The following is a 20,103-nucleotide window of genomic DNA, read 5'->3' as shown; positions in this document are numbered from 1 at the left end:
AATTAAATACCTGAAATCGTCGAGCCCTCGTCTACTCACACCTTCTAACCCCAACACAAGTATGATATTTGCAAATTCAAAACTCCAATGAAAGCCTTGGTATGCATCGTAGGAGGTGGAAGGTACGACTGACGCAGGCGAATTCCATAGAGGAACTGGAGGCAGTAGCCACCTCAGACGTGCTCAATCGAGGGGGAATTACGGTGACGTTCGTCAGCGTTGAGAAAACCAAAGAAGTCAAAGCTGCAAACAAAGCCAAGCTTGTCGCAGATCTTCTTATTGATGAGGTGTACGATGAGTATGATGTCATCGTACTGCCTGGGGGCATGCCTGGTGCTGAGCACCTTCGGGACTCGAAACCTCTGAAGGACTTGCTGACCAAGCAGAAGGCCGCCGGCAAGCTCATAGCCGCCATCTGCGCCTCTCCCGCAGTCGTTCTGCAAAGCCACGGCCTGCTCGACGGCATTAAGGCCACAAGCTACCCTAGTTTCCAATCCAAGCTGAGCGTTCCAGTGGATGAGAAGGTGGTCGTGGACCAGCAAATGATTACAAGCCAGGGGCCGGGTACAGCGATTCAATTCGCGCTCAGAATTGTGGAAGTGCTGATGGGGAGTGAGAAGTCCAAAGCTGTGCAGACGGCCATGTTGGCGTGAATAGCATAATTCCACCCAATAGTTGTGAATGGAGACGTTCTTGTCCTCAGATGAAGGAGGCTCCCACCACGTTGAAAACAGCTCAGCTCAAGACCCAGGAGGCAGTGTAAGTTTGGACTTCTTTCTCGACAAACTTGGCTTGGAATGCAACCACCTCGTGCTTATCTGCTCATTAGGGTTAGCGTGCACCTGTGGAACGAGCTACTCCACTGGCAGGTACTTTAGGTTCGAGTCAATCCCCATGCTCGCGAACCAAGACATCAATGTAGTGATGGTGGATGTAGCTGCGCTGTGCTGCTCGCTGCTGGGATCGTCGTGTTGGACATTCCTAGCTCACAAGTCCGGAAGAAGAGTGGCTCTGCTCCATCCGTTGATGTTCGGAACGTTCATGGTGGTTTCGGCGGGATTCGCGACGGACTACGTGATGTATCTTGCTCTGGTCGTCGTCAGCTATTTTGGGTTCTCGACAGGATTAGTGGTGGGGGTCACGTATTTGCTGGAGATCAGTCCTCGTCATAAGCGCGCAAGAGCACTATTTTTGCTGCTGCTTGTCACCACCATGGCTTCGCTCCTCCATGTCTTGGCCATACTTCTGACTCCCACGCTTGACAGCAGTTGGCTGACTCTCTCCGATTTTACGCTCGCAGCTATGAGCTCGGTTGCCTACATCGGAATCTTTACTGTAGGGGCTGAGTCACCTCGATGGCTCGCGCGGAGAGGAAGACATCTGGAGGCACAGCAAAGCCTGCTGTCTCTCTATTCTGGGGACCAAAATCTGGTTCGGGCGCTGGCTGATTGCGACTTCGACTCGCGCGTAGGCCCACCACACTCCCGGCGAGAAATGGCCTGGAAGACGCTTGACCTGATACAGCTGCTTCCCGCGTGTCTGATTATACCCTTCACAGGCACTGGACAGGTTACGAACCCCGACTTCGGCGTCTCTATCCTGTCCCAACTGTTCTTCCGGACCGCGTGCATGTTTGGGTACCTCGTGAGTGCCATCGTAATGAATCCTCCGCCGCTGGAAGCCGACGACGACTCTGAAGCCGCTATGAACCATCCGAAGCCGGAAATACCGAAACACCTCGTAGCCACGAAGATTCGTCTTAACGCAGACCGCCGTTCAAGGAGGCCACAACCGCAAACACCAATGTCTCAACGTGAGAATGGCTACAAAGGACGTGTATCCTCTGGTGTTGGCGGGCGTCACTATGACTTCCACCCTCGCGCTTGCTTACTTGCCCGTCAAGTCGACCTCGTCTTTCACGCTGACTGTGGTCTTCTGCTCATGCGGTCCCTCGTTGTTAGGAACGGTGGTGTTGGACGAGCTGGCCGCCTGGTGCGCTGCTGGGAGAGTGTCTGTCTTTTTCTTAGCTGTTTCATCCGCCATTCAAGTGCAATATGTCATCTTTTGGGCCTTGGTGAGTACGAGCCTCCCTCTGCCACCATTGCTACGTAGGGCTCTACGGCATCAATTCATTCAGTGGTCCCCTCCTTCATCTGTTTCAACTTTGTGGTTTTGCGACGCCTGCGTCGTTGCCTTGTGGTCCCAAACCCGATAATAGGGGAGTTCCCTTGATGAGCAGTGTAAATTATTCAGTGGTAGGTGTGTAAGCTGGATGTAATCTGGGTTCGCTACGTCCTGTCGAAATTGACGTGGACGACGTTTTCAACCATTATGGCCTCGGACCCGGCCACTGGTATCTTCTCGTGGCCTCTGGCTGTCATGCCTTCGCTGCGTCTTCAATTGTGCCCAAGGATGTCGACCTGCCTTGGTGGACTGAGTTCGTGGCTGGTGGGCGTGGCGACGACCGCACACAGACTTGGCTGCGGTGTTCAGCTCAGCCCTCTGGGTTCTTGTCGCCAGTAGAATCGGGTTCCGAAAAGCGCTGATGCACTCTGCTGTAGGCGGTGCATTGCTGTCTGCGGCCTCGATAACTGCGCTCTTCCACGACGACTCCTTCTTCTTCATACTTACGTGGGCCTCGGGCACTTATTGAATCAGAATAGTGGCACAGCTGGTCCTCTCTGCGGGTTCCTCAGTCACGATGCTTTACGTGCTTGACCTCGCGCCTCCAGAGCGTATCTCACGGACAGTTATCGAGTTTTTCGCTGTGGAGCGGGCGATTACCCTTTTTCAAAGCTTCCTGGTGATGCTCCTGGAGCATAGAACTGATGTGCCCAGCTCACTGGTTGTATACCTACTCCAGGTAGTGCTCGCATTGGGAGCCTACATGCTGTACTTGCTGAACAAGGTAGAGTCGCCGAGGCTGCTAATCAGTCAAAGGAAGGGGTTGGAGGCCAAAGCTGCACTGCTTACGCTGTACGGAGGGGAGAAGGATGTAGGCCGTGGACACGACGAAATGCTTAACCACAGTAAGATGCTCCTCCAGCTCACACAGTCGTGGTGTCGTGCGAGGAGGTCGGTACGCGAACATCCCGAGGCGAGCGAATTGCAGCGCTATCGATCGCGGTCGTCGTCACTATTATGGAAGTTGGTGCACTACCAACTGCGGTGCCTGACCCTGAGGATAACGTCTCTGCGGTGTTGGCAATGACGTCAGGGCTGCTTGGGTCGCTGGTGGCGTGGTATCTAGCCCAGCCCAAAGGTCGGAATCGCACGCATCCGGTGTTTGGCGACCGACCCAAGCGCAAGGCAATCCCACCTAACCTAACTGCCATCCGCGGCGCGGACACGCAACACTTTTTGTTCTTCCGAGAAAAGTGGGATGAGATGAATGAGGTAGTAGGTGTTGGCTGCGACTTCGGACGCAGCTATTAACGCTGAGAGTATCCCTGCTAATTTCGAGCGGTCTGTTTTTCGTTGGATGTCTTATGCTGATCGGCTCCCACGATGACAAGGTGCAAATTGCCGCCAACGGCATCCTGATGATCACGTCTGTCATTGCTCAGCCTGGAGGGATCGTTGCCGTACACCGCCGATTCGAGGGGAACTACAACGTGGTAACGCTGGTGCTGGCGTGGCGGCTGTTTGTAAGGGCTCTGTACCGCGTGGTTTCAAAATGGAATATCTCGGCAAGAGATCTGGCGGTTTCAGAGTGTGAGTGAAGGTTTGTTACTCCGACTCAGATGCTGCAGGCGTCACTCTCTTCCAAATTTGTGTATTCAGGACGTTATTAAGAGCATTAATCAAACCCTAATGGACACGGCTTCCTCCTGTTTTATATGCCTGGGAGACTCTGACATCGAACTGAACCACATTCTATCCGCCTGTTCGCAGTGCAGCGTGTGTGCACATCAGAGGTGCTGGACTCGGTGGCGCCGACGACAGAAGCTAGCCGTGCTTCGCTCGCGACTGCTCGGTCAAAACCGCGTCGATCCGCTCTCGTGTGGCGTTTGCAAGACGGGGCTCGCCCGACTGCAAGATGAGCCGGACGCCGCACTGCTATGGGCATGTTCTGACCCGCCGCAGTCTCTGCAGGACGAGCTCCTTCGTGTGATAGGCCGCATGTTGCAGCGGAGAGGCCGAGATGATGTGTCGGTCTGGACGCCAACGTTGGCCTTGGGGTTGACGTCCGCCGTTTTCGTCTCGCTGGGTGTGTGCGTGGCGTTGCTGGCCACCGGCGCCAATCCCGGCGACGTTTTTCTAGGCTGTGAGGCTTAGGGATTTCAGTTACCACAGTCGTCGTAGTCTACCTGGAAACTGGGTGCATCTTTGTGTTGTGTCTTATGGTGTATCATCGAAGGCTGGTCCTTGGAAAGCTAGCAGAAAGAGAGCACTTGGCGCCACCAGTGTCCGAGGACGTGGTGGTAACAGTGCCAGAGACAGTCCTTCATTCGGAGTGGAGCAGTTCACACGAGAATCGTTTGGATGTCTTGGGGAGTGAGGTCAGGACACTTCCAGTTGTATAGGTAATAATGAAGCGTGCCGTCTCCCCGACCGAACTTCAAGTCTCGGAGTGTTTCAGGGTCGTTATCACCCAAATCCAGAACGTTGAGGACGTCGAATCCTGCTGCTTTCGAGAGATAAACCATGCTGCTCAGCAAGGCTTTCTGGTCCAGCACCGTGGACGCTGAGTAGTAGTAATAGGCCGCGAGCACGTGGCTATGCTCAGCGTGCTTCAAGACCGACGAAGGTAATGAGTAAAACGAAACCACGTCTACCACCGAGTCCGCTTCATCACGGACGTAAGTGAGAATGACGCCGGTTCTAGGGAGTAGATAGTGAGCCACCTCCTCCTTCGTGAACTCTGGATACAGCTTGCAACCTTCGAGGTTGGCGGGAAACGGCTCCCCCTCAGGAGCTACGAAGGCTTCCCGCGTGAACTTCTTCTGTAGGAGTTGCCTCACGGGCTCCACGTCTGCCTCAGTCATCGGACGATAGCTAAGCGAACAGTTGGGGACTCGGAATTTCTTCTCGGCATGTGCCCTGGTCATGGACTTGTCCACCCTAGTGAACCCGACGTCGATGAGCTTGCCAAGGTTCAGAGTACGGTGAAAGTAGGTGGACGATCCGACTGGATTTGGGATGACGGTGCCACTGGTATACAAGGCTTGATATACGTTCTGCAAGTTGACCAGACGTGTGATTTCCTGAATCAACAACGGAGCGTATCTTTGGGCCCTGAGGTCTTTCCGGACGCACAGGAAGTTGACCTCTACGAGAGGAACGCGACAACAGCGTACAACGACGTTGGCTGGCACGGCTGAAATAAACCCCTTCAACACTTCATCCGCGTCCTTCAGAGCCAAATGCCATTCAGGCCTATACCCTGGCGGGCATAAAGCCCACTGCAAAAAGTCCTTGGAGTAGTCGAACCGGAACATTTCATCAGTGTCCTCCACGTAGTGCTCCTTCAACAGTACGTACAGCTCGTCGAGCTGGCCCGGGTCGGCGATGTCCAGCACACACCATCGGTCATTGGCGGGCAGTTCGACGGGCGTCAAGCTTATATCTGCCGCGGTCTGCGGAACCACAGCGCCTCCAGCCTCCAGGTCGTCGAGCTGCGGGTTGCGAACCCGCACTGGCTGAGTGGCCCAGAATGAGTGCGTTTTCGCGATGTCTGCACGTTCGTTGGCCAGACGACGCCGAGCCACTTCTTCCAGAATTCTAGCTCGACGGTCTTGCTCCCTGGTCTCACTTCCCATGGTTTGGCGTAAATACAGATTACACAGTGCATCAATCTAGCGTTCGTCTTGGCAATGATAGCCATGACCACGAAATCACAATGACTCCGATAGGAGGCAGCGCGCTCAGTAACATCAACGGGAGCAAATACAGCCAATACCTGCGTTTAGTCAGCTTCGAGTGCTCACTTGTCACGTAGTACCGCTGTCTGCGAAAAGGGAAGGTACTCAGCTGGCACCGTAGCCGCCAGCACATATGCACCTATATCAAATCAGCAAGGTGCTCACCAAACGCAGCGTTGGTAGCCAGCCAGCCCATAAAGCTTTGTATGTCGTTTTTCAGATCTTCAGTCTTCCGACCCATTCCTTAGAAAAACCAAATTTCCCATGTACACTCCCCAACCCAAGCAACCTTCCAAGCTCAACAACGCGTTCGACGTACTTGTGACCACCGAGATGGAGGAGAGGAAGGCGGCGAAGCGGCAGATGCGAAACGAGGAGCGCGCTCGTCGACGAGAGGCTGGAGGCCAAGGGGAGAAGCGGTGGGCTGACATGTCAAGCGACTCTGATTCGTGTTCTGTGAGCCTGAGCGACTCGGAACCTGGTGAGGACGTTAAACTGGTTGACCTTGCTGCCGACCTCCCGATGAAAGCAGCACCTAAAGAGAAGCCTGCCGTCAACAAGAAAGACGATCTGGCGTTTTTAGAGAGTTTGATGGGTGCCAGCACCGACAAGAAGAACAAGAAGAAGAAGAAGTCAGCTAAGAAAACTCTGGCCTCCCCAAACGAAGAGGACTCCACCCCCGACGTCCCCGTCTTGGATGAGGCCACAGTGACAGCAGCACGCGCTAAGCTCGCTGCCAAAGCGAAGGCCGGCAAGAAGAAGGTTCGTGGCGACACGACGCTGAACGCTGCGATGGCCGAGGCTCAAGTTCGCAGTGAGGTGGGCAAGCAGAGGTTCGATCGAGGATGAGCGGATGGTATTGGGAGGCATTGGGAATGTAAAAACAGGAAGGTTTAGCTTCCATGACGATCAATGAGGCTTTGGGACGAACCCATCCACGTAGAAATTCAATGTGGTCCTGGGTAGCTTGACCCTCATATTCGGAAGACACTTCACTTGACACCCCAAACGAGAGGTTTCTTGCAAGCAAGGAGCCATGTTGAGCAAATCATCCTCTCTGTCGCTTGCAGGAGGCAGTTTGTCAAACGACTCCCTGTCAAGGATGACGTGACATGTTGAACATGCCAAGGACGCCTCGCAAGCACCTTCCAGGTCGATATCATAGTGGTGCGCCGCATCAAGCACTGTGGTGCCGATTGGGACGTCCACTGTTCTCTGGCTCCCATCTTTGAGAAGGTAGTCCACAGGTACTTTAGGTGCGTTCTCATTCCACTCTCCGTGGAATCGACGGCTCAGAAGCCCCTGAGGCTCCCGTCTCCAAACTCTACTGAGGACGGGTAGCACCTTCGTCTGGGAAAGGACTGGTAGCATAATTGGCCATTTCACATCTGTTGGCACCCCTCCTCAACACACGCATTCTCAGATTCAGTTTCGAACTATGAGACGATTAACGCAACCAAATGCACACGACCAGACGACAGCCTCTGATAGACTGGCTCCAGTCCAAACAGCGTTTTCTAAATCCGAGCATTTTCGATGGCAACGAGGTGGAAGACCGGCAGCCCCTACAAGAGCGTAATCCGATCGGACAGGCACCGAGACGCGTTCACCCCGCCTCATAGGGCCGAGCCTTGCAGGTGCAGAGTGCAGCCTTGCTGCTGCCAGCACATGAATCGGCTGCGCGAGATCTCATCTGCTCGAGACAGCCGGTCCGAGACTCCGACGCATTACCCTGCCTTAAGCGCCAGCCATCACGCCCGAGTGCCTTCAACAGGTCTCGCTTGCAGGCGCCTGCAGCGACGCAGCCAACCGTACGACCCATGGTTTGCTCCGGAGCCTGCTGTGGGTCTCAGACCGATGACAGGTCCACAATCGCCCATGGAACATTTCCTTCACACACCAGGCGCTTACGCGCGTCGACGTGAGGCCAGGGAGCGCATCTTATGCAGACACGGAGGTGATTCCTCCTCAGACGACACCTGCGCGCCGGACAGATTTATCGCCTGTAAGTCGTCGTGTAGGCTCCGCGGTGGGCCTTCTGCGGTCGGCCACTACCAGCGTTACCAGCGCCGTGGGCGGAGCGATTGGTGGCGCATTTGGGCTGCTCCGGGGATATACAGCTGATCTGTTAGCTCCGTATGAGCATTCTGGCGTGGATGAGAATGCCATCTACAACGAACCCTACGTGGAGCGGCTTCCCAAACGCCGACGCTTGAGCGTGGACGTTCTCCCGGAGCCCGTGCAAGCGCAGCGTGAGAGCCGACTTCCGCCGAAGTACCTGGAGCCGGTCATGAGCTCGTCCGACGTCGACGCCTTTGTCGCCAAGCATTGCTCTAACGCACTCGTACAGAGGGCCATCGAGAAAACCACCACCACAGATAGGTTGCAGAACAAGCTGCAGCTACATAAGCCCCCCAAGGACCTGACATCCGACTTGCCGCGATCCGTCGAGTATGTGCCCCTGTTCAAACCGCGGTCCCAGCAGCGAGCTGTCGCTGAGTCGACAAATATTAGGCCAGTCATGGAATCGGATCTGTTCCCAACGTGTGCGCCTCCCAAATTCCCCCCGACCACGCCAGGTGCCGACGACGTGTCCCCCATAGAGCCCCCCTCAGGCGAGGTCCCTCAGCCCTGCTCTACGGGCTTGCGGTTCTCCCAGAAGTCGGAGGCGCTGTTCGTTTTCGGCAAGGGAGACGGGGTCAAGGTTGCGGTCTCCACAAGCAAACCTTTGTTCACTGTGCCGCGCGAGAAGGGGGACCCCCCTCCCGATGCGCAACCAACAACCACTGAGGAGGTACCATGGTGGTTAAAGAACAAGGACAAGCCTTGTCTAGTCCCTGTGGAGGATGCGGAGTTCGCCGATAATGGCTGTGAAACAGACTCTGAAGCAGCTCCGTCAATTGAACCTGAAACGGTCGTGGAGGAGGTGCCATGGTGGTTAAAGAACAAGGACAAGCCTTGTCTAGTCCCCGTGGAGGATGCGGAGTTCGCCGACAATGGATTCGAAGATGACAGGTCTGACACTACTCTGGCTGGAAATATTTTTGGACAGATTTCCGGCAACCAGGTAACTGATCCGTCTGATTCGACTCTTGGGCCCTTTGGAGCTTCAAACGGCAGTTTGTTTGGAACTTCATCTGCGGTTTCTTCATCTTCGACGTCATTTGCCGACTCTAGTGGCCCTGGGGATTTGGGAGCGTTCGGGGGATTCGGAGCGGCCAGCTCAGGGATCGCTTTTGGAGCTTCATCTGCTAGCTTGTTTGGAACCGGAGCTTCCTCCTCTGGAGGCTTTGGAGCTCCAACTACGTTTGGAGCCTCCTCTAGCAACCTCTTTGGAGCTACAGCTGCCTCATCCGGCAGTCTCTTCGGAGCGGCCAGCTCAGGGATCGCTTTTGGAGCTTCATCTGCTAGCTTGTTTGGAACCGGAGCTTCCTCCTCTGGAGGCTTTGGAGCTCCAACTACGTTTGGAGCCTCCTCTAGCAACCTCTTTGGAGCTACAGCTGCCTCATCCGGCAGTCTCTTCGGAGCATCCAGCTCAGAGAACGCCTTCGGAGCTTCATCTGGTACCTTGTTTGGAACTGGAGCTTCCTCCTCTGGAGGCTTTGGAACTCCTACTACGTTTGGAGCCTCATCGAGCAACCTCTTTGGAGCTGCAGCTGCCCCATCCAACAGTGTCTTTGGAGCATCCAGCTCAGGGAACGCCTTTGGATCTTCATCTGCTAGCTTATTTGGGTCCGGAGCTTCCTCCTCTGGAGGCTTTGGAACTCCTACTACGTTTGGAGCCTCGTCTAGCAACCTCTTTGGAGCTGCAGCTGCCTCATCCGGCAGTGTCTTCGGAGCATCCAGCTCAGGGAACGCTTTTGAATCTTCATCTGGTAGCTTGTTTGGAACCGGAGCTTCATCTGGCAGTCTCTTCGGAGCATCCAGCTCAGGGAACGCTTTTGGACCTTCATCTGGTAGCTTGTTTGGAACTGGAGCTTCCTCTTCTGGAGGCTTTGGAACTCCTACTACGTTTGGAGCCTCCTCTAGCAACCTCTTTGGAGCTACAGCTGCTTCATCCGGCGGTGTCTTCGGAGCATCCAGCTCAGGGAACGCTTTTGGATCTTCATCTGGTAGCTTGTTTGGAACTGGAGCTTCCTCTTCTGGAGGCTTTGGAACTCCTACTACGTTTGGAGCCTCCTCTAGCAACCTCTTTGGAGCTACAGCTGCTTCATCCAGCGGTGTCTTCGGAGCATCCAGCTCAGGGAACGCTTTTGGATCTTCATCTGGTAGCTTGTTTGGAACCGGAGCAGCATCGTCTGGAAGTGTCTTCGGAGCCTCCAACTCAGGGAACGCTTTTGGAGCTTCTTCCGGTAGCTTGTTTGGAACTGGAGCTCTTTCCTCCGTTCAAGGATCGAGCACTACTTTCTCGGTAACCTCTGGTAATGGAAACCCGTTTGGTACACCTGCTGCCGCCTTTGGCTCCGGTTTCGGCGAGTCCAGTGGTGCATTTGCAGGGTCTTTGCCTCCTGATCAAAGAAACAAGCGACAGAGAGACGTCGATGACGCCCCTCTCGTCAATCCAGCGCCCAAAAGGAACGAGGCTTCCGAACCTCCATCTGGCTTCGGCTCTTCTGGCTTCGGCTCTTCTGGCTTCGGCTCTTCTGGCTTCGGCTCCTCCGGCTTCGGCTCCTCTGGCTTCGGCTCTTCTGGCTTCGGCTCCTCCGGCTTCGGCTCCTCCGGCTTCGTCTCCTCTGGTTTCGGCTCCTTCAGCTCCTCTGGCTTTGGGACCTCCACCCCCACCCCAGAAGAGCAAGCCGCCACCCGCTTCAACATGAACGTTTTCTCGCCAGGCGGCAACATCGATCAGAATGCTTGGCGCCAATCAGGTGCACAGGTCTTCGCCCCCGCACAACCAAATGTCGGCATGAACAGTACCGGTGGGGGGTTAAGGAACCGTCGAAAAAGGCAACAAGGACAGATGTCTAATAGAACACCGTTTGGCTAGAATTAATCCGCGATGTACGTATCATTCAACCATCTTGGGCTCAACTTCCTCAGTCTTCATGCTGCGGATGACAATTCGTGATGTGAGCAGTACGTCCTTCTCAGTGGCATTATGCTGAGGTCTTGCTGGTGGTTGGGGACCTTGACTGTAGTCGTACGAAACTCCCATAGCTAGCAAGTCGTCTGACGACAATGCCGATGCAGATATCGACGTTAACATGGGCTTCGGTAGCTTCCACAGCCTTTTCCTGTTCCTGCCATCCCATAGATGAGCCGTACCATCACCGCCTCCCGTCACGAAAGACCCGTATACAGGGTGGCATGCCAGCGTATTGACTGGCCAGACGGCTTCACCTCCTTGCTGGTACTTTTCCCTATGACACTTAAACACGTACGATTTCTGTCCCTCCGGAATTTGGCCATCGAAGTACTCCCAGGCCACCTTTCCCTCAATGCTCCCTGCCGCAAAGCCCCTGCCGTCGGGGAAGCATGCGAGTGATCGGAGTTGAAATTTAAGGACGCTATCTTTGACGTCCATGGGCTCATTGAGGCTGCGAATGTCGAACACCTGCACAGACTTGTCTGCCAGACCCGCACAGACGTAGGAGCTACGACCGCTGACGTCCAAACAGTACACCTTGCTTGGAAGGTTGACCGTGACCACCGGAGCCCCTACCCGCGTGTCATACACCTGTAAGTCTCCCCCCCAACCACCTGAGAAAACCAACCCAGTGTCGCGGTCGAAGCTCACACATCGAGCCGCCCCTTCGTGGGTGCCGATTACAGTTTTCTGCTCGTGAGTCGCATCCACCAACGTCACCTCACCGGCAAGCGTACCGGCAACGAAGGACCGATTGTCCTTTAGCCACACACCATCGAGCACGGGAGATCCGAGCGGAACCTTGGCTTGAGGTTCACCGCTGTGCGGGTTGAAGAGATGAGCACTGCCGTCCCAGGATGTCGCCAGCAGTGACTTGTCGTTGTAGTTGAAGCGCAGTCTAGTGATACCGTCCGTTGGAGGTTGGTTGCAGTCGATGAGGCTCATTTTCGTGATTATGATCTGGTGGAGAGAGCAGCTCGGGACTCCACTATTCGTTTGCGCTCCGATGGTGGAGCAATCTGAAGCCGCCTTCCGAGTCCTTACTAGGCGCTACGGATGTCAGTTAGCCTACACCCCGATGTTGCACGCGCGACTGTTTAGCGAGGATGCCAAGTACAGAGCTAAGTACTTCCCGGCGCCGACTGCTGAAGATCGCCCGCTGTTTGCACATTTTTGCGGCAATGATCCTGAAACTCTCCTCCGTGCCGCACGACTGGTAACGAAGGATATGGCAGACGCCATCGACATCAACCTTGGTTGCCCTCAAGGCATCGCTCGTCAGGGGCACTACGGTGCGTTCCTTTTGGAGGACCCAGATCTCATTGAGTCCATAGTCTCAACGCTCGTAAGGGGGCAGGATCTGCCCGTTACTGTGAAGATTAGAAAGGTGCCAGGTGATGACAGCACCTACAGTCGCACGCTGGGCTTAGTTAGAAGGCTTGAGAAGGCTGGCGTCTCAGCAATTTGCGTTCACGGCCGTTTCCGAGAGGCCAAAGGTCAGAATACTGGCGAGTGTGATTGGGAGGTGATAAAGGCTGTGAAATGCGCATGTAACGTGCCCGTCATCGGTAACGGAGGGATTGAGACCCGTCAGGACGCTGAAAGGATGATGCGTAACACCGGAGTCGATGCTGTGATGTCTGCTGAGGCTCTGCTCGAGAACCCTGCCCTTTTCGCTGACGAATCTATTACCGACACAGATAAACTTGCACACGAGTACCTCGACCTTTGCAACTCCCTGCCCAGTCTCATGCCTCAAGTCAAATCTCACCTGTTTCGTTTTCTCTACACAGGTCTGCAGGTCCACACAGACCTCCGCGACAAGCTCGCGGCAAGCTCTTCAATGTCGGAGTTCCGCGACGTAGCCGGCGAGATGAGGCGTCGTCGCGCAGGCACCAGCGACCGCATCGGGTGGTACAGCCGACATAGATGCCTTCTTCAACGAAGTTTACCAGAGGAGGAGTCGGATGAAGAGAGTTTGGGTCTCACTTTATTTGAGTGAATATACGATACATCAACATGCGTTGGTTAAACTTCATTTTGTTTGCAATGTCTTCAGCCCTCCCCAGATGGAATCTCGAACGTCATTTCGGCCGAACGGACATCTTTGATCTGCAGTTGGATGAGGACGTAGAGTCATTTCGAAAGGACGCTGAGAATTTCCAACAGCAGTACGAGTTCAAACTATCAACGTCTCCGACCGTTTTCCTACAAGCCATTCTCGACTACGAAGCGATCATCGTGAAGGTTGGAAATCTCTCTGCCTTCGTGTACTTGTCGTTTGCCACACAGCAGGACAATGTGGATGCTGCGAAGCGACAGTCTGCCCTGTCTGCCTCCATGTCAGCCATCGAAAGCAACCACCTCACGTTTTACACCTTGGAAGTGGCGGATTTGGAACAGGAACTCGTTGAATCGTTTCTATCATCGGAAGCCGAGTTGGAGGGGAAACGAGTAGCAGATTTTAGACCGTTTGTAATGAACATCCGAAAGAGGCAGCCTCACCTCCTCTCCAAGAATGTTGAGAGGGCGCTAAGTCTACGGGGTCCCTGGGTAGGCTCCAGCCCAGTCGTCGAATGGTACGATAAGATTCTTTCCACGGCTGATATGGAGTACGACGGACAGAAGATGCCAATGGAAAGCCTTCTGAGCAAAACCATGAACGCTGACCCTGCTGTGCGTCGTAGCGCTCTGAGAGCGTTGAATAACGGGTTGAGGTCCAACCGAATTGACGAGTTCGCGGCCCTCTCCCTCAACGTGGTCAGTGGCAAGTGGCACATTGAAAAGGAGGAGAGGAAATACTCTACGTTGCGGTCATCCAGGAACCTCGATAACGACGTTGATGACGACACAGTCGTGGCCCTTTTGAAGGCCGTGCGATCTAAGGGGGTCGAGCTCTGCAAGCGGTACTACAAGCTGAAGAAGTCCATTCTGAAGAAAACCCAGAACGTGGACAGGTTCACCTGGGCTGACCGCAATGCTCCGCTCGGCCTCCAGAGGAAGGAGGGTCCGGAATTCACGTGGTCTGAGGCAGTAGAAATCGTTCGCGAGGGCTATGAGGCGTTTTCGCCAAAGTTCCGAGAGCTTTTCGATCAGATGGTGGCCGAAGAGAGAATCGATGCTCCCATTCAGAAAGGCAAGCGTGGTGGAGCATTCTGCCACCCTGTCACCCCTGAAATCGGACCCTTCCAGCTGCTTAACTTTGACGGGTCCTCGAGAGACGTGTCAACACTAGCGCACGAGAGTGGGCACGGCTGCCACTTCTACCTGGCCTATTCAGTCGGACCGCTGCTGATGGACACGCCGTTGACGTTGGCTGAGGTGGCGTCGACGTTCGGCGAGATGGTTGTATTCCGGTCGATGCTCGCCAAGAAATCGAAGGAGGATCGCCTGGCTATGCTCATGCAGAAGGTTGACGACATCGTCAACACGGTCGTTCGTCAGTGCTCGTTTGACTTCTTCGAGGAGAAAGCGCATACGGCGCGTGTGGATGGTAGAGTTGGCACGGAGCAATACTCCAAGATGTGGATGGAGGCCACCAAGCTGTACTACGGCGAGGAGGGTGAAGTCTTCGACGCATACGAGGATATGGAGCTGCTGTGGTCTTATGTCAGCCACTTCCATCACGTCCCATTCTACGTCTATGCATATGCTTTTGCTGACCTTGTCGTAGGGTCTCTGTACAGTGTCTACTTGAAGGAGAAGAACGGCTTCGAACCCAAACTCCTAGAGTTCCTGTCTGCCGGTGGGTCTAAGAACTTCCAGGAGCTGCTGCAGCCGTTTGGACTGGACCCTACGGACGAGAGTTTCTGGGTGACCGCGTTGGAAACTCATCTGGAGACGCTGCTGGAGGAAACTGAATTACTAGCTCATGAGCTTTCGTTTGTGTAACGCTGAATTATGGGATGTCAGCACTCTGAATCATGGGATGTCAGCCACAGACAATTATTAGCAGTTAATGGTGGTGAGTTTGGAAACTTCGGTTGCTGGGGTGCCGTTGGAGCGGTTTGCATTCAATGCTAGTGGACCAATTTGTTCAACACTAAATGAGTTGCGTGAGATCGGCATTTCCGGGAGCTCCGTAATCACAACGAAGAGCTGCACGTTGCACGCGCGCTCAGGGAACCCCGAACCTCGCTGGGCTGAGTTACCTCTAGGTGGACTGCAAGCAATGGGCCTACCTAACGAAGGGTACGAGTACTACCTATCAGCGGTGCCGGCTTTGAAGGTCAATTGCGCCAAGCCCGTGTGTGTAAGCGTCAGCGGTCTCACGCTTGATGCCAATAAGCGAATGGTGGATGCTTTTCAGTATTCGGAAACACCTCCGGACCTCCTCGAGATCAACCTGTCCTGTCCCAATATCGCAGGGAAGCCACAGGTAGGCTATGACGTCCAGCAAACGCGCGAGACACTTCGAATTATAAGCGAGATCGGAGGTCCCGTCCCATTAGGGTTGAAGCTGCCTCCATACTTCGACATGAGCCACTTCGATGCGATGGCAGACGTCATTCGTGACTATTCAAGTGTAAGGTTCCTCACCACCGTCAACTCTGTCGGAAACGCACTCGTCGTGGACTATGAGACTGAGACGCCTGTAATCAAACCTAAAGGCGGGTTTGGCGGCCTCTCCGGCAGTTACATCAAACCTATCGGACTGGCCAACACCAGAGCTTTTTACGAGAGGCTCGGATCGCGAGTAGACATCGTTGGTGTGGGGGGCGTTACCAGCGGAAAGGATGCCTTTGAGTACCTCCTAGTTGGGGCGTCGGCCGTACAAATCGGAAGTCCTCTGATGACTGAAGGCCTGGGCTGCTTTGACAGAGTTCATGGGGAGATCAGCGATATTTTACAACGGAAGGGCGATGCTGATGTGACTTCAGTCAAAGGGCGATTGCATATTTTGTGACTCCTTGTGGAATTGTAGCACCTGTAGGTACGCCAAGTACGAAAGCTCACCACCACATCTACAAAAGAATGTCCCTCTACTCGTTTTCCTCCAAGCGTTGATATATTCGGCAATAGTCGGAGCGAATGTTCAATGGTGTAGGTCTTCCAACTCCCAGAGGATCAGGCACCTCTGGCTACGTCAAGAAGAACCTCAGCTTCGTAAAAACCCGACGCCACGACTCGGAAGTCAAACAGCAACTAATCAACAAGAAAACACCAACTCCGCATCGCGAACGGCGCCAGAACGACGAGATTCTGAAACATGAGGAGAAGAGGAAGCTGGAGGCTCAGGTGGCTGAGAAAATGGAAGAGTGGGAGGACGAAGGGTTGGATGAAGAGGAAGTGGAGCGTAAAGCTGTTGAATTGCGAAAGCAGCTCACTGAGCGGAAGAAACCTGAGAGAAGAGATACGCGTGAGCGTCGAGAGCCTCGAGAGCGTGTGCACAGCGAAAGACGACGCTAGAAGCATGGCTATTATGTAGCAGCCTCACTATTGTGTGTAGTCAGCACTATACACGTCGAAGCTACCGACGTTCATCTTAACAGCCTTGAATTTAAAGCAGGAGGAGGCAGCCTGCTCAAACTGGAAGTCCTCGCCCACTCGACCGCTGCACGCGTGTCCGTCGTCGCCCAGTCGCAGGTTGGACCCGCCCATAGTCCGAAGGATCCCCCCGTTTGCCTCTGCCAGCATCTTCAGCGTAGCCAGTCCCCCAGCGAACGGAAGCTCTACAAAGTGCTGCAGTGTGAGTTTGCGTTGGGTGTCGGATGCGATGCGTTCTTCCTGTGGTTTGTGGGCTTCCTGTCGGAGAAGGGGCCACGACACATTTGTGGGCAGAAATACTGCTGCGTGGGTCCCTTGTGGTAGAACGCGAGCCATGAAATCGTAGTCTTCTCGGAGGAAGCTGATGCTCTTTGAGAGGGACGCCGGACTTTCTCTGGCGAGATCGTCCAAAACAGTGGCGTAAGCGATGGACAAAAGACACAACAAGCGCATATAACCATTAGCTACCGGTCACCCAACAAACCGTGGGGAAAGGCCCATTTATGGAATACGAAGGCGTCAGGTGGTTCCGGCAGAGACTCGCCCTCTCTCTTGTGAGCCAAAAGCCGATAACGTTCACGGACATTCGGGTGAATGCAGCAAGCCCCGGCATCCGAGCATATGAGACGAAGGTGCTGGAGTTGATAGACCGTTGCACCGACGGAACAGAGGTCACGATCGACTCCTCCGGCACCCAAGTGTCCTTCGATCCCGGGCGCCTGATAGGAGGGGAGATGAGCTTCAACTGTGGCCAATCTAGATGCATATCTTACTTCCTGGAGTTTTTACTGATGGTTGCCCCTTTCTCCAAAGACGGCTTCAATGGGGCGAGGCTGATGGGGTGCACCAACGGAGGCGTCGAGGTCAGCTCTGATCCGCCTGTTGACTACTACCGAATAACAGCTCTGCCATTTTTCAAACGTTGCCTGCCGGAGTGGACTGTATCGTTGTCAGTAGACCGGCGCGGTCTCCCTGGAGGTCAGAACGGTCAAGTAACCTTCACAGCTCAGTCACTGTACAAGATTCCCCCCTTGAACGCCACCGAAGTCCAACGATTCAAACGTGTGAGAGGACTAGCTTACACCAGAGGTGTCAATCCAGCGTTCGCTCGGCGTACAATGGATAGCGCTCGCGGTGTGTTACATGCACTTTTGCCGGATGTTTGGATCTACCAGGACGTCGGAAAGGGAGAAGGGCACGGCTTTGGCTTGTGTCTCATGGCGGAAACCATCAACGGTCTCAGCAAAGGATCCTTCGTAGAGTACGACCCGAAGGCCGAGGTTGGAGGTGAAACACCCTTCGAGTACCTCGGCAGAAAATGTGCTCAGCGCCTGCTGTTAGAGATTTCCGTAGGCGGCGTTTGCGATTCCAACCTGCAAGTTTTCCCGCTGCTGTGGATGGCCGCTGCGGATGAAGTCGAGGTGTCTCAGGTGGTGCTGGGGCACCTCACTCCCTACTCCGCCGCGATGATCGACAACCTGCACGACTTCTTGCAAGCCAAATTCCACATCTCTGAAATGAAAGAATCCCTCGAGTGCGGTAAGAGCAGGTCGACATTCCACGTAAAGTGCCTGGGCTGCGGACTGCAGAATACAGCAAAGAAGGTGTGTTGATGCAGTACGGTAAAATAGTGACAGACATGAGTTCGCGAATCATATCACTAAATCTAGCGACTTAAACTTTGAAGATAGCGAATGCTGACGCATTTCCAAGGAGGCTCGGGCGTCATCCAATGTGATAACGTTGTCCCCTGTATGGTCCAAGCAGTCAAAGACCCATCCTGCGACCTGGACCTCGTCCATATGCACGCTCTGCATGTTCAGCAGGAACCACACAATGAACTCCGACCTAGAGATGTTGTCGTTGACGTCGGCATTGTGACCTTTCAACATTCGCATCTCTATCGAGTTGACCATGTTCTGGATCTGGTTGATCTCCAACTGAGTGCCTGCCCGCTCAAGGACAGTTTGTAAAGTCCGGTGTCGACGAAGCTCCAGGGGCCACGTTGATATGTGCGCGATGCTCGACATCAGGAACACACACCCAACACCAAGCCACAGGGAGCAGAACCAGCGACCAGCAGAGGTCTGAGGACAGATATCGCCGTACCCAGTGCACGACAATGTGACACACGCCCAATAGAAGCTATCCACTAAGCCCCACCCCTCGAGAATCATCACCGAGACGGTACCCACGGCCAACCAAAGGTACATCCTCACAACCAAACTGTAAAAAGCGCCGTTGTAAAAATTAGAGTGCACTTCGCGACTGGCCTTCAAAATCTCTGAAGCACTCACGGTGCTGTCCAAGTCCAAGCTGGGTTTCACCTGCGCATTGTGCATCACCAGGCACGCACTGACGCACACCGAGACCACCGCAGACCCAGCGAAGAGGTAAACCCCGCCCCAAACCCGATTCCCCACGGTGAAGTACATGTCTCCGTACCCAGTAGTACTCATGCTGATCACCATGAAGTACACGGCGTCACGTAAGGGCATGTTCATTCTGTACATGCACAGCCCCACCTGTCCAAGCGCCACCAAAACCGCAAGACTGACCGCTGCTGCTTGCGCAGCGTCGCAGCTGACGCCTTCGACGAAGAGTGGTAGACTATTCCGCCTAGGTCGCGTGCCGCGCTGAACGAGCTGGTGGTACTTGTCCTCCATCAAAACGGCAGGTTTTCTTTGCGACCTTCATGGTCAACATTCTCTTACACCTTGTGGTCACAGACATCCATGAGAAGTCCGCTAGCGAGGCCACGCCCTCCAAGTCGTCACTGGTGACGACCGGCCTAGGCTGGAAACAGAGCAAGCGGAAAGGGGCGCCTCAGAGGTCTGTACTGCGTAGACTACTCCGATAGGGCAAAAGTGACGGAATCCAGACAAGAGTTGTGTGTTTCTAGACTCAGTAGTCTACAGATTTGCAGTACAGACCTCCGAGATACCACTTGCCCCCGCTCTGTTTACAGCCTAGGGCTTGCAGCCTGTGAACTAGACTGGCTTCGACGGTAGGACTAGGAACCCGTACTCGGATTGTGTCTTCACTGAGAAACTTATTCTCTTTCTATAGTCATCCTAGGCTGTAACTTTTCCCAGACCATCATGAGAAGTCCGGTTGTGAATCTCATCCAGTTGTTGAATCCCAGAAAGCGACGTCTTCAGTTCAAAATGTTACATCCGGAAGTCAGCAACTAAAACCATATTCATCCCAATCACCCGTACCCTGATCAGAATCGGATTGTGTCTTCACTGAGAAACTCATTCTCTTTCTATAGTCATGCTACGCTGTAACTTTTCCCCTGATCAGCTTTTTGATCATAGACCGTCATGAGAAGTCCGGTTATGAATCTCATCCAGTTGTTGAATCCCGGAAAGAGACGTCTTCAGTTCAAAATGTTACATCCGGAAGTCAGCAACTAAAACCATATTCATCCCAATCACCCGTACCCTGATCAGAATCGGATTGTGTCTTCACTGAGAAACTCATTCTCTTTCTATAGTCATGCTACGCTGTAACTTTTCCCCTGATCAGCTTTTTGATCATAGACCATCATAAGAAGTCCGGTTATGAATCTCATCCAGTTGTTGAATTTCGGAGAGCGACGTCTTCAGATTCATCCCAATCACCCGTACCCTGATCAGATTCGGATTGTGTCTTCACTGAGAA

General features: G+C 54.0%; 16 protein-coding genes across 22 annotated transcripts; 9 read left to right on the top strand and 7 right to left on the bottom strand.

Moving 5' to 3' along the window:
* Positions 1-87: 87 nt before the first annotated feature.
* Positions 88-653, top strand: KVP18_004151 (uncharacterized protein; the record flags this gene model as incomplete). Of its 2 annotated transcripts, XM_067956501.1 has the most annotated exons (2): positions 88-108; positions 138-653. In XM_067956501.1, 2 exons carry the CDS (start codon positions 88-90, stop codon positions 651-653), a joined length of 537 nt encoding a protein of 178 aa, XP_067809057.1. The 2 variants fall into 2 exon arrangements, with proteins under 2 accessions (XP_067809057.1, XP_067809056.1); XM_067956500.1 differs by having other exon boundaries at positions 102-653.
* A 28-nt stretch (positions 654-681) lies between these two features.
* KVP18_004140 (uncharacterized protein) lies at positions 682-4,278 on the top strand (the record flags this gene model as incomplete). 5 transcript variants are annotated; one of them, XM_067956482.1, is made up of 9 exons in its annotated part: positions 682-1,740; positions 1,769-2,074; positions 2,439-2,448; positions 2,475-2,631; positions 2,659-3,029; positions 3,056-3,399; positions 3,429-3,714; positions 3,744-3,754; positions 3,784-4,278. In XM_067956482.1, 9 exons carry the CDS (start codon positions 682-684, stop codon positions 4,276-4,278), a joined length of 3,039 nt encoding a protein of 1,012 aa, XP_067809039.1.
* Positions 4,279-4,466: 188 nt separating this feature from the next.
* On the bottom strand, positions 4,467-5,762 carry KVP18_004149 (uncharacterized protein; the record flags this gene model as incomplete). The annotated part of the gene is made up of 1 exon (XM_067956496.1): positions 4,467-5,762. One exon carries the CDS (start codon positions 5,760-5,762, stop codon positions 4,467-4,469), a length of 1,296 nt encoding a protein of 431 aa, XP_067809052.1.
* Positions 5,763-6,128: 366 nt separating this feature from the next.
* Positions 6,129-6,713, top strand: KVP18_004148 (uncharacterized protein; the record flags this gene model as incomplete). Its single annotated transcript, XM_067956495.1, has 1 exon — positions 6,129-6,713. One exon carries the CDS (start codon positions 6,129-6,131, stop codon positions 6,711-6,713), a length of 585 nt encoding a protein of 194 aa, XP_067809051.1.
* A 60-nt stretch (positions 6,714-6,773) lies between these two features.
* On the bottom strand, positions 6,774-7,235 carry KVP18_004166 (uncharacterized protein; the record flags this gene model as incomplete). Its single annotated transcript, XM_067956522.1, has 1 exon — positions 6,774-7,235. One exon carries the CDS (start codon positions 7,233-7,235, stop codon positions 6,774-6,776), a length of 462 nt encoding a protein of 153 aa, XP_067809075.1.
* A 507-nt stretch (positions 7,236-7,742) lies between these two features.
* On the top strand, positions 7,743-10,279 carry KVP18_005227 (uncharacterized protein; the record flags this gene model as incomplete). The annotated part of the gene is made up of 3 exons (XM_067949623.1): positions 7,743-7,785; positions 7,814-8,931; positions 9,092-10,279. The coding sequence occupies 3 exons, from the start codon at positions 7,743-7,745 to the stop codon at positions 10,277-10,279; spliced, it is 2,349 nt and encodes a 782-aa protein (XP_067809083.1).
* On the bottom strand, positions 8,490-10,354 carry KVP18_004160 (uncharacterized protein; the record flags this gene model as incomplete). Its single annotated transcript, XM_067956514.1, has 2 exons — positions 8,490-10,231; positions 10,297-10,354. The coding sequence occupies 2 exons, from the start codon at positions 10,352-10,354 to the stop codon at positions 8,490-8,492; spliced, it is 1,800 nt and encodes a 599-aa protein (XP_067809068.1).
* Positions 10,355-10,376: 22 nt separating this feature from the next.
* On the bottom strand, positions 10,377-10,706 carry KVP18_004156 (uncharacterized protein; the record flags this gene model as incomplete). The annotated part of the gene is made up of 1 exon (XM_067956509.1): positions 10,377-10,706. The coding sequence occupies one exon, from the start codon at positions 10,704-10,706 to the stop codon at positions 10,377-10,379; it is 330 nt and encodes a 109-aa protein (XP_067809063.1).
* Positions 10,707-10,872: 166 nt separating this feature from the next.
* Positions 10,873-11,895, bottom strand: KVP18_005228 (uncharacterized protein; the record flags this gene model as incomplete). Its single annotated transcript, XM_067949624.1, has 1 exon — positions 10,873-11,895. The coding sequence occupies one exon, from the start codon at positions 11,893-11,895 to the stop codon at positions 10,873-10,875; it is 1,023 nt and encodes a 340-aa protein (XP_067809084.1).
* Positions 11,885-12,952, top strand: KVP18_004159 (uncharacterized protein; the record flags this gene model as incomplete). 2 transcript variants are annotated; one of them, XM_067956513.1, is made up of 1 exon in its annotated part: positions 11,885-12,952. In XM_067956513.1, the coding sequence occupies one exon, from the start codon at positions 11,885-11,887 to the stop codon at positions 12,950-12,952; it is 1,068 nt and encodes a 355-aa protein (XP_067809067.1). The 2 variants fall into 2 exon arrangements, with proteins under 2 accessions (XP_067809067.1, XP_067809066.1); XM_067956512.1 differs by having other exon boundaries at positions 11,957-12,952.
* Positions 12,953-12,999: 47 nt separating this feature from the next.
* Positions 13,000-14,841, top strand: KVP18_004172 (uncharacterized protein; the record flags this gene model as incomplete). The annotated part of the gene is made up of 1 exon (XM_067956529.1): positions 13,000-14,841. One exon carries the CDS (start codon positions 13,000-13,002, stop codon positions 14,839-14,841), a length of 1,842 nt encoding a protein of 613 aa, XP_067809082.1.
* Positions 14,842-14,908: 67 nt separating this feature from the next.
* KVP18_004138 (uncharacterized protein) lies at positions 14,909-15,856 on the top strand (the record flags this gene model as incomplete). Its single annotated transcript, XM_067956477.1, has 1 exon — positions 14,909-15,856. The coding sequence occupies one exon, from the start codon at positions 14,909-14,911 to the stop codon at positions 15,854-15,856; it is 948 nt and encodes a 315-aa protein (XP_067809034.1).
* Positions 15,857-15,981: 125 nt separating this feature from the next.
* Positions 15,982-16,359, top strand: KVP18_004154 (uncharacterized protein; the record flags this gene model as incomplete). Its single annotated transcript, XM_067956505.1, has 1 exon — positions 15,982-16,359. The coding sequence occupies one exon, from the start codon at positions 15,982-15,984 to the stop codon at positions 16,357-16,359; it is 378 nt and encodes a 125-aa protein (XP_067809061.1).
* Positions 16,360-16,386: 27 nt separating this feature from the next.
* Positions 16,387-16,890, bottom strand: KVP18_004142 (uncharacterized protein; the record flags this gene model as incomplete). Its single annotated transcript, XM_067956487.1, has 1 exon — positions 16,387-16,890. The coding sequence occupies one exon, from the start codon at positions 16,888-16,890 to the stop codon at positions 16,387-16,389; it is 504 nt and encodes a 167-aa protein (XP_067809044.1).
* A 50-nt stretch (positions 16,891-16,940) lies between these two features.
* Positions 16,941-18,050, top strand: KVP18_004137 (uncharacterized protein; the record flags this gene model as incomplete). The annotated part of the gene is made up of 1 exon (XM_067956476.1): positions 16,941-18,050. One exon carries the CDS (start codon positions 16,941-16,943, stop codon positions 18,048-18,050), a length of 1,110 nt encoding a protein of 369 aa, XP_067809033.1.
* A 39-nt stretch (positions 18,051-18,089) lies between these two features.
* KVP18_004162 (uncharacterized protein) lies at positions 18,090-19,103 on the bottom strand (the record flags this gene model as incomplete). Its single annotated transcript, XM_067956516.1, has 1 exon — positions 18,090-19,103. The coding sequence occupies one exon, from the start codon at positions 19,101-19,103 to the stop codon at positions 18,090-18,092; it is 1,014 nt and encodes a 337-aa protein (XP_067809070.1).
* Positions 19,104-20,103: the final 1,000 nt, after the last annotated feature.

The sequence above is a fragment of a genome (assembly GCF_019968955.1).
Source record: "MAG: Porospora cf. gigantea A chromosome Unknown PgA_NODE_38_length_58328_cov_340.763, whole genome shotgun sequence".
Lineage (NCBI taxonomy): Eukaryota > Apicomplexa > Conoidasida > Eugregarinorida > Porosporidae > Porospora > Porospora cf. gigantea A.
The sequence above is the reverse complement of the archived record's forward strand: the minus strand, read 5'-3'. Positions and strand labels throughout refer to the sequence as shown.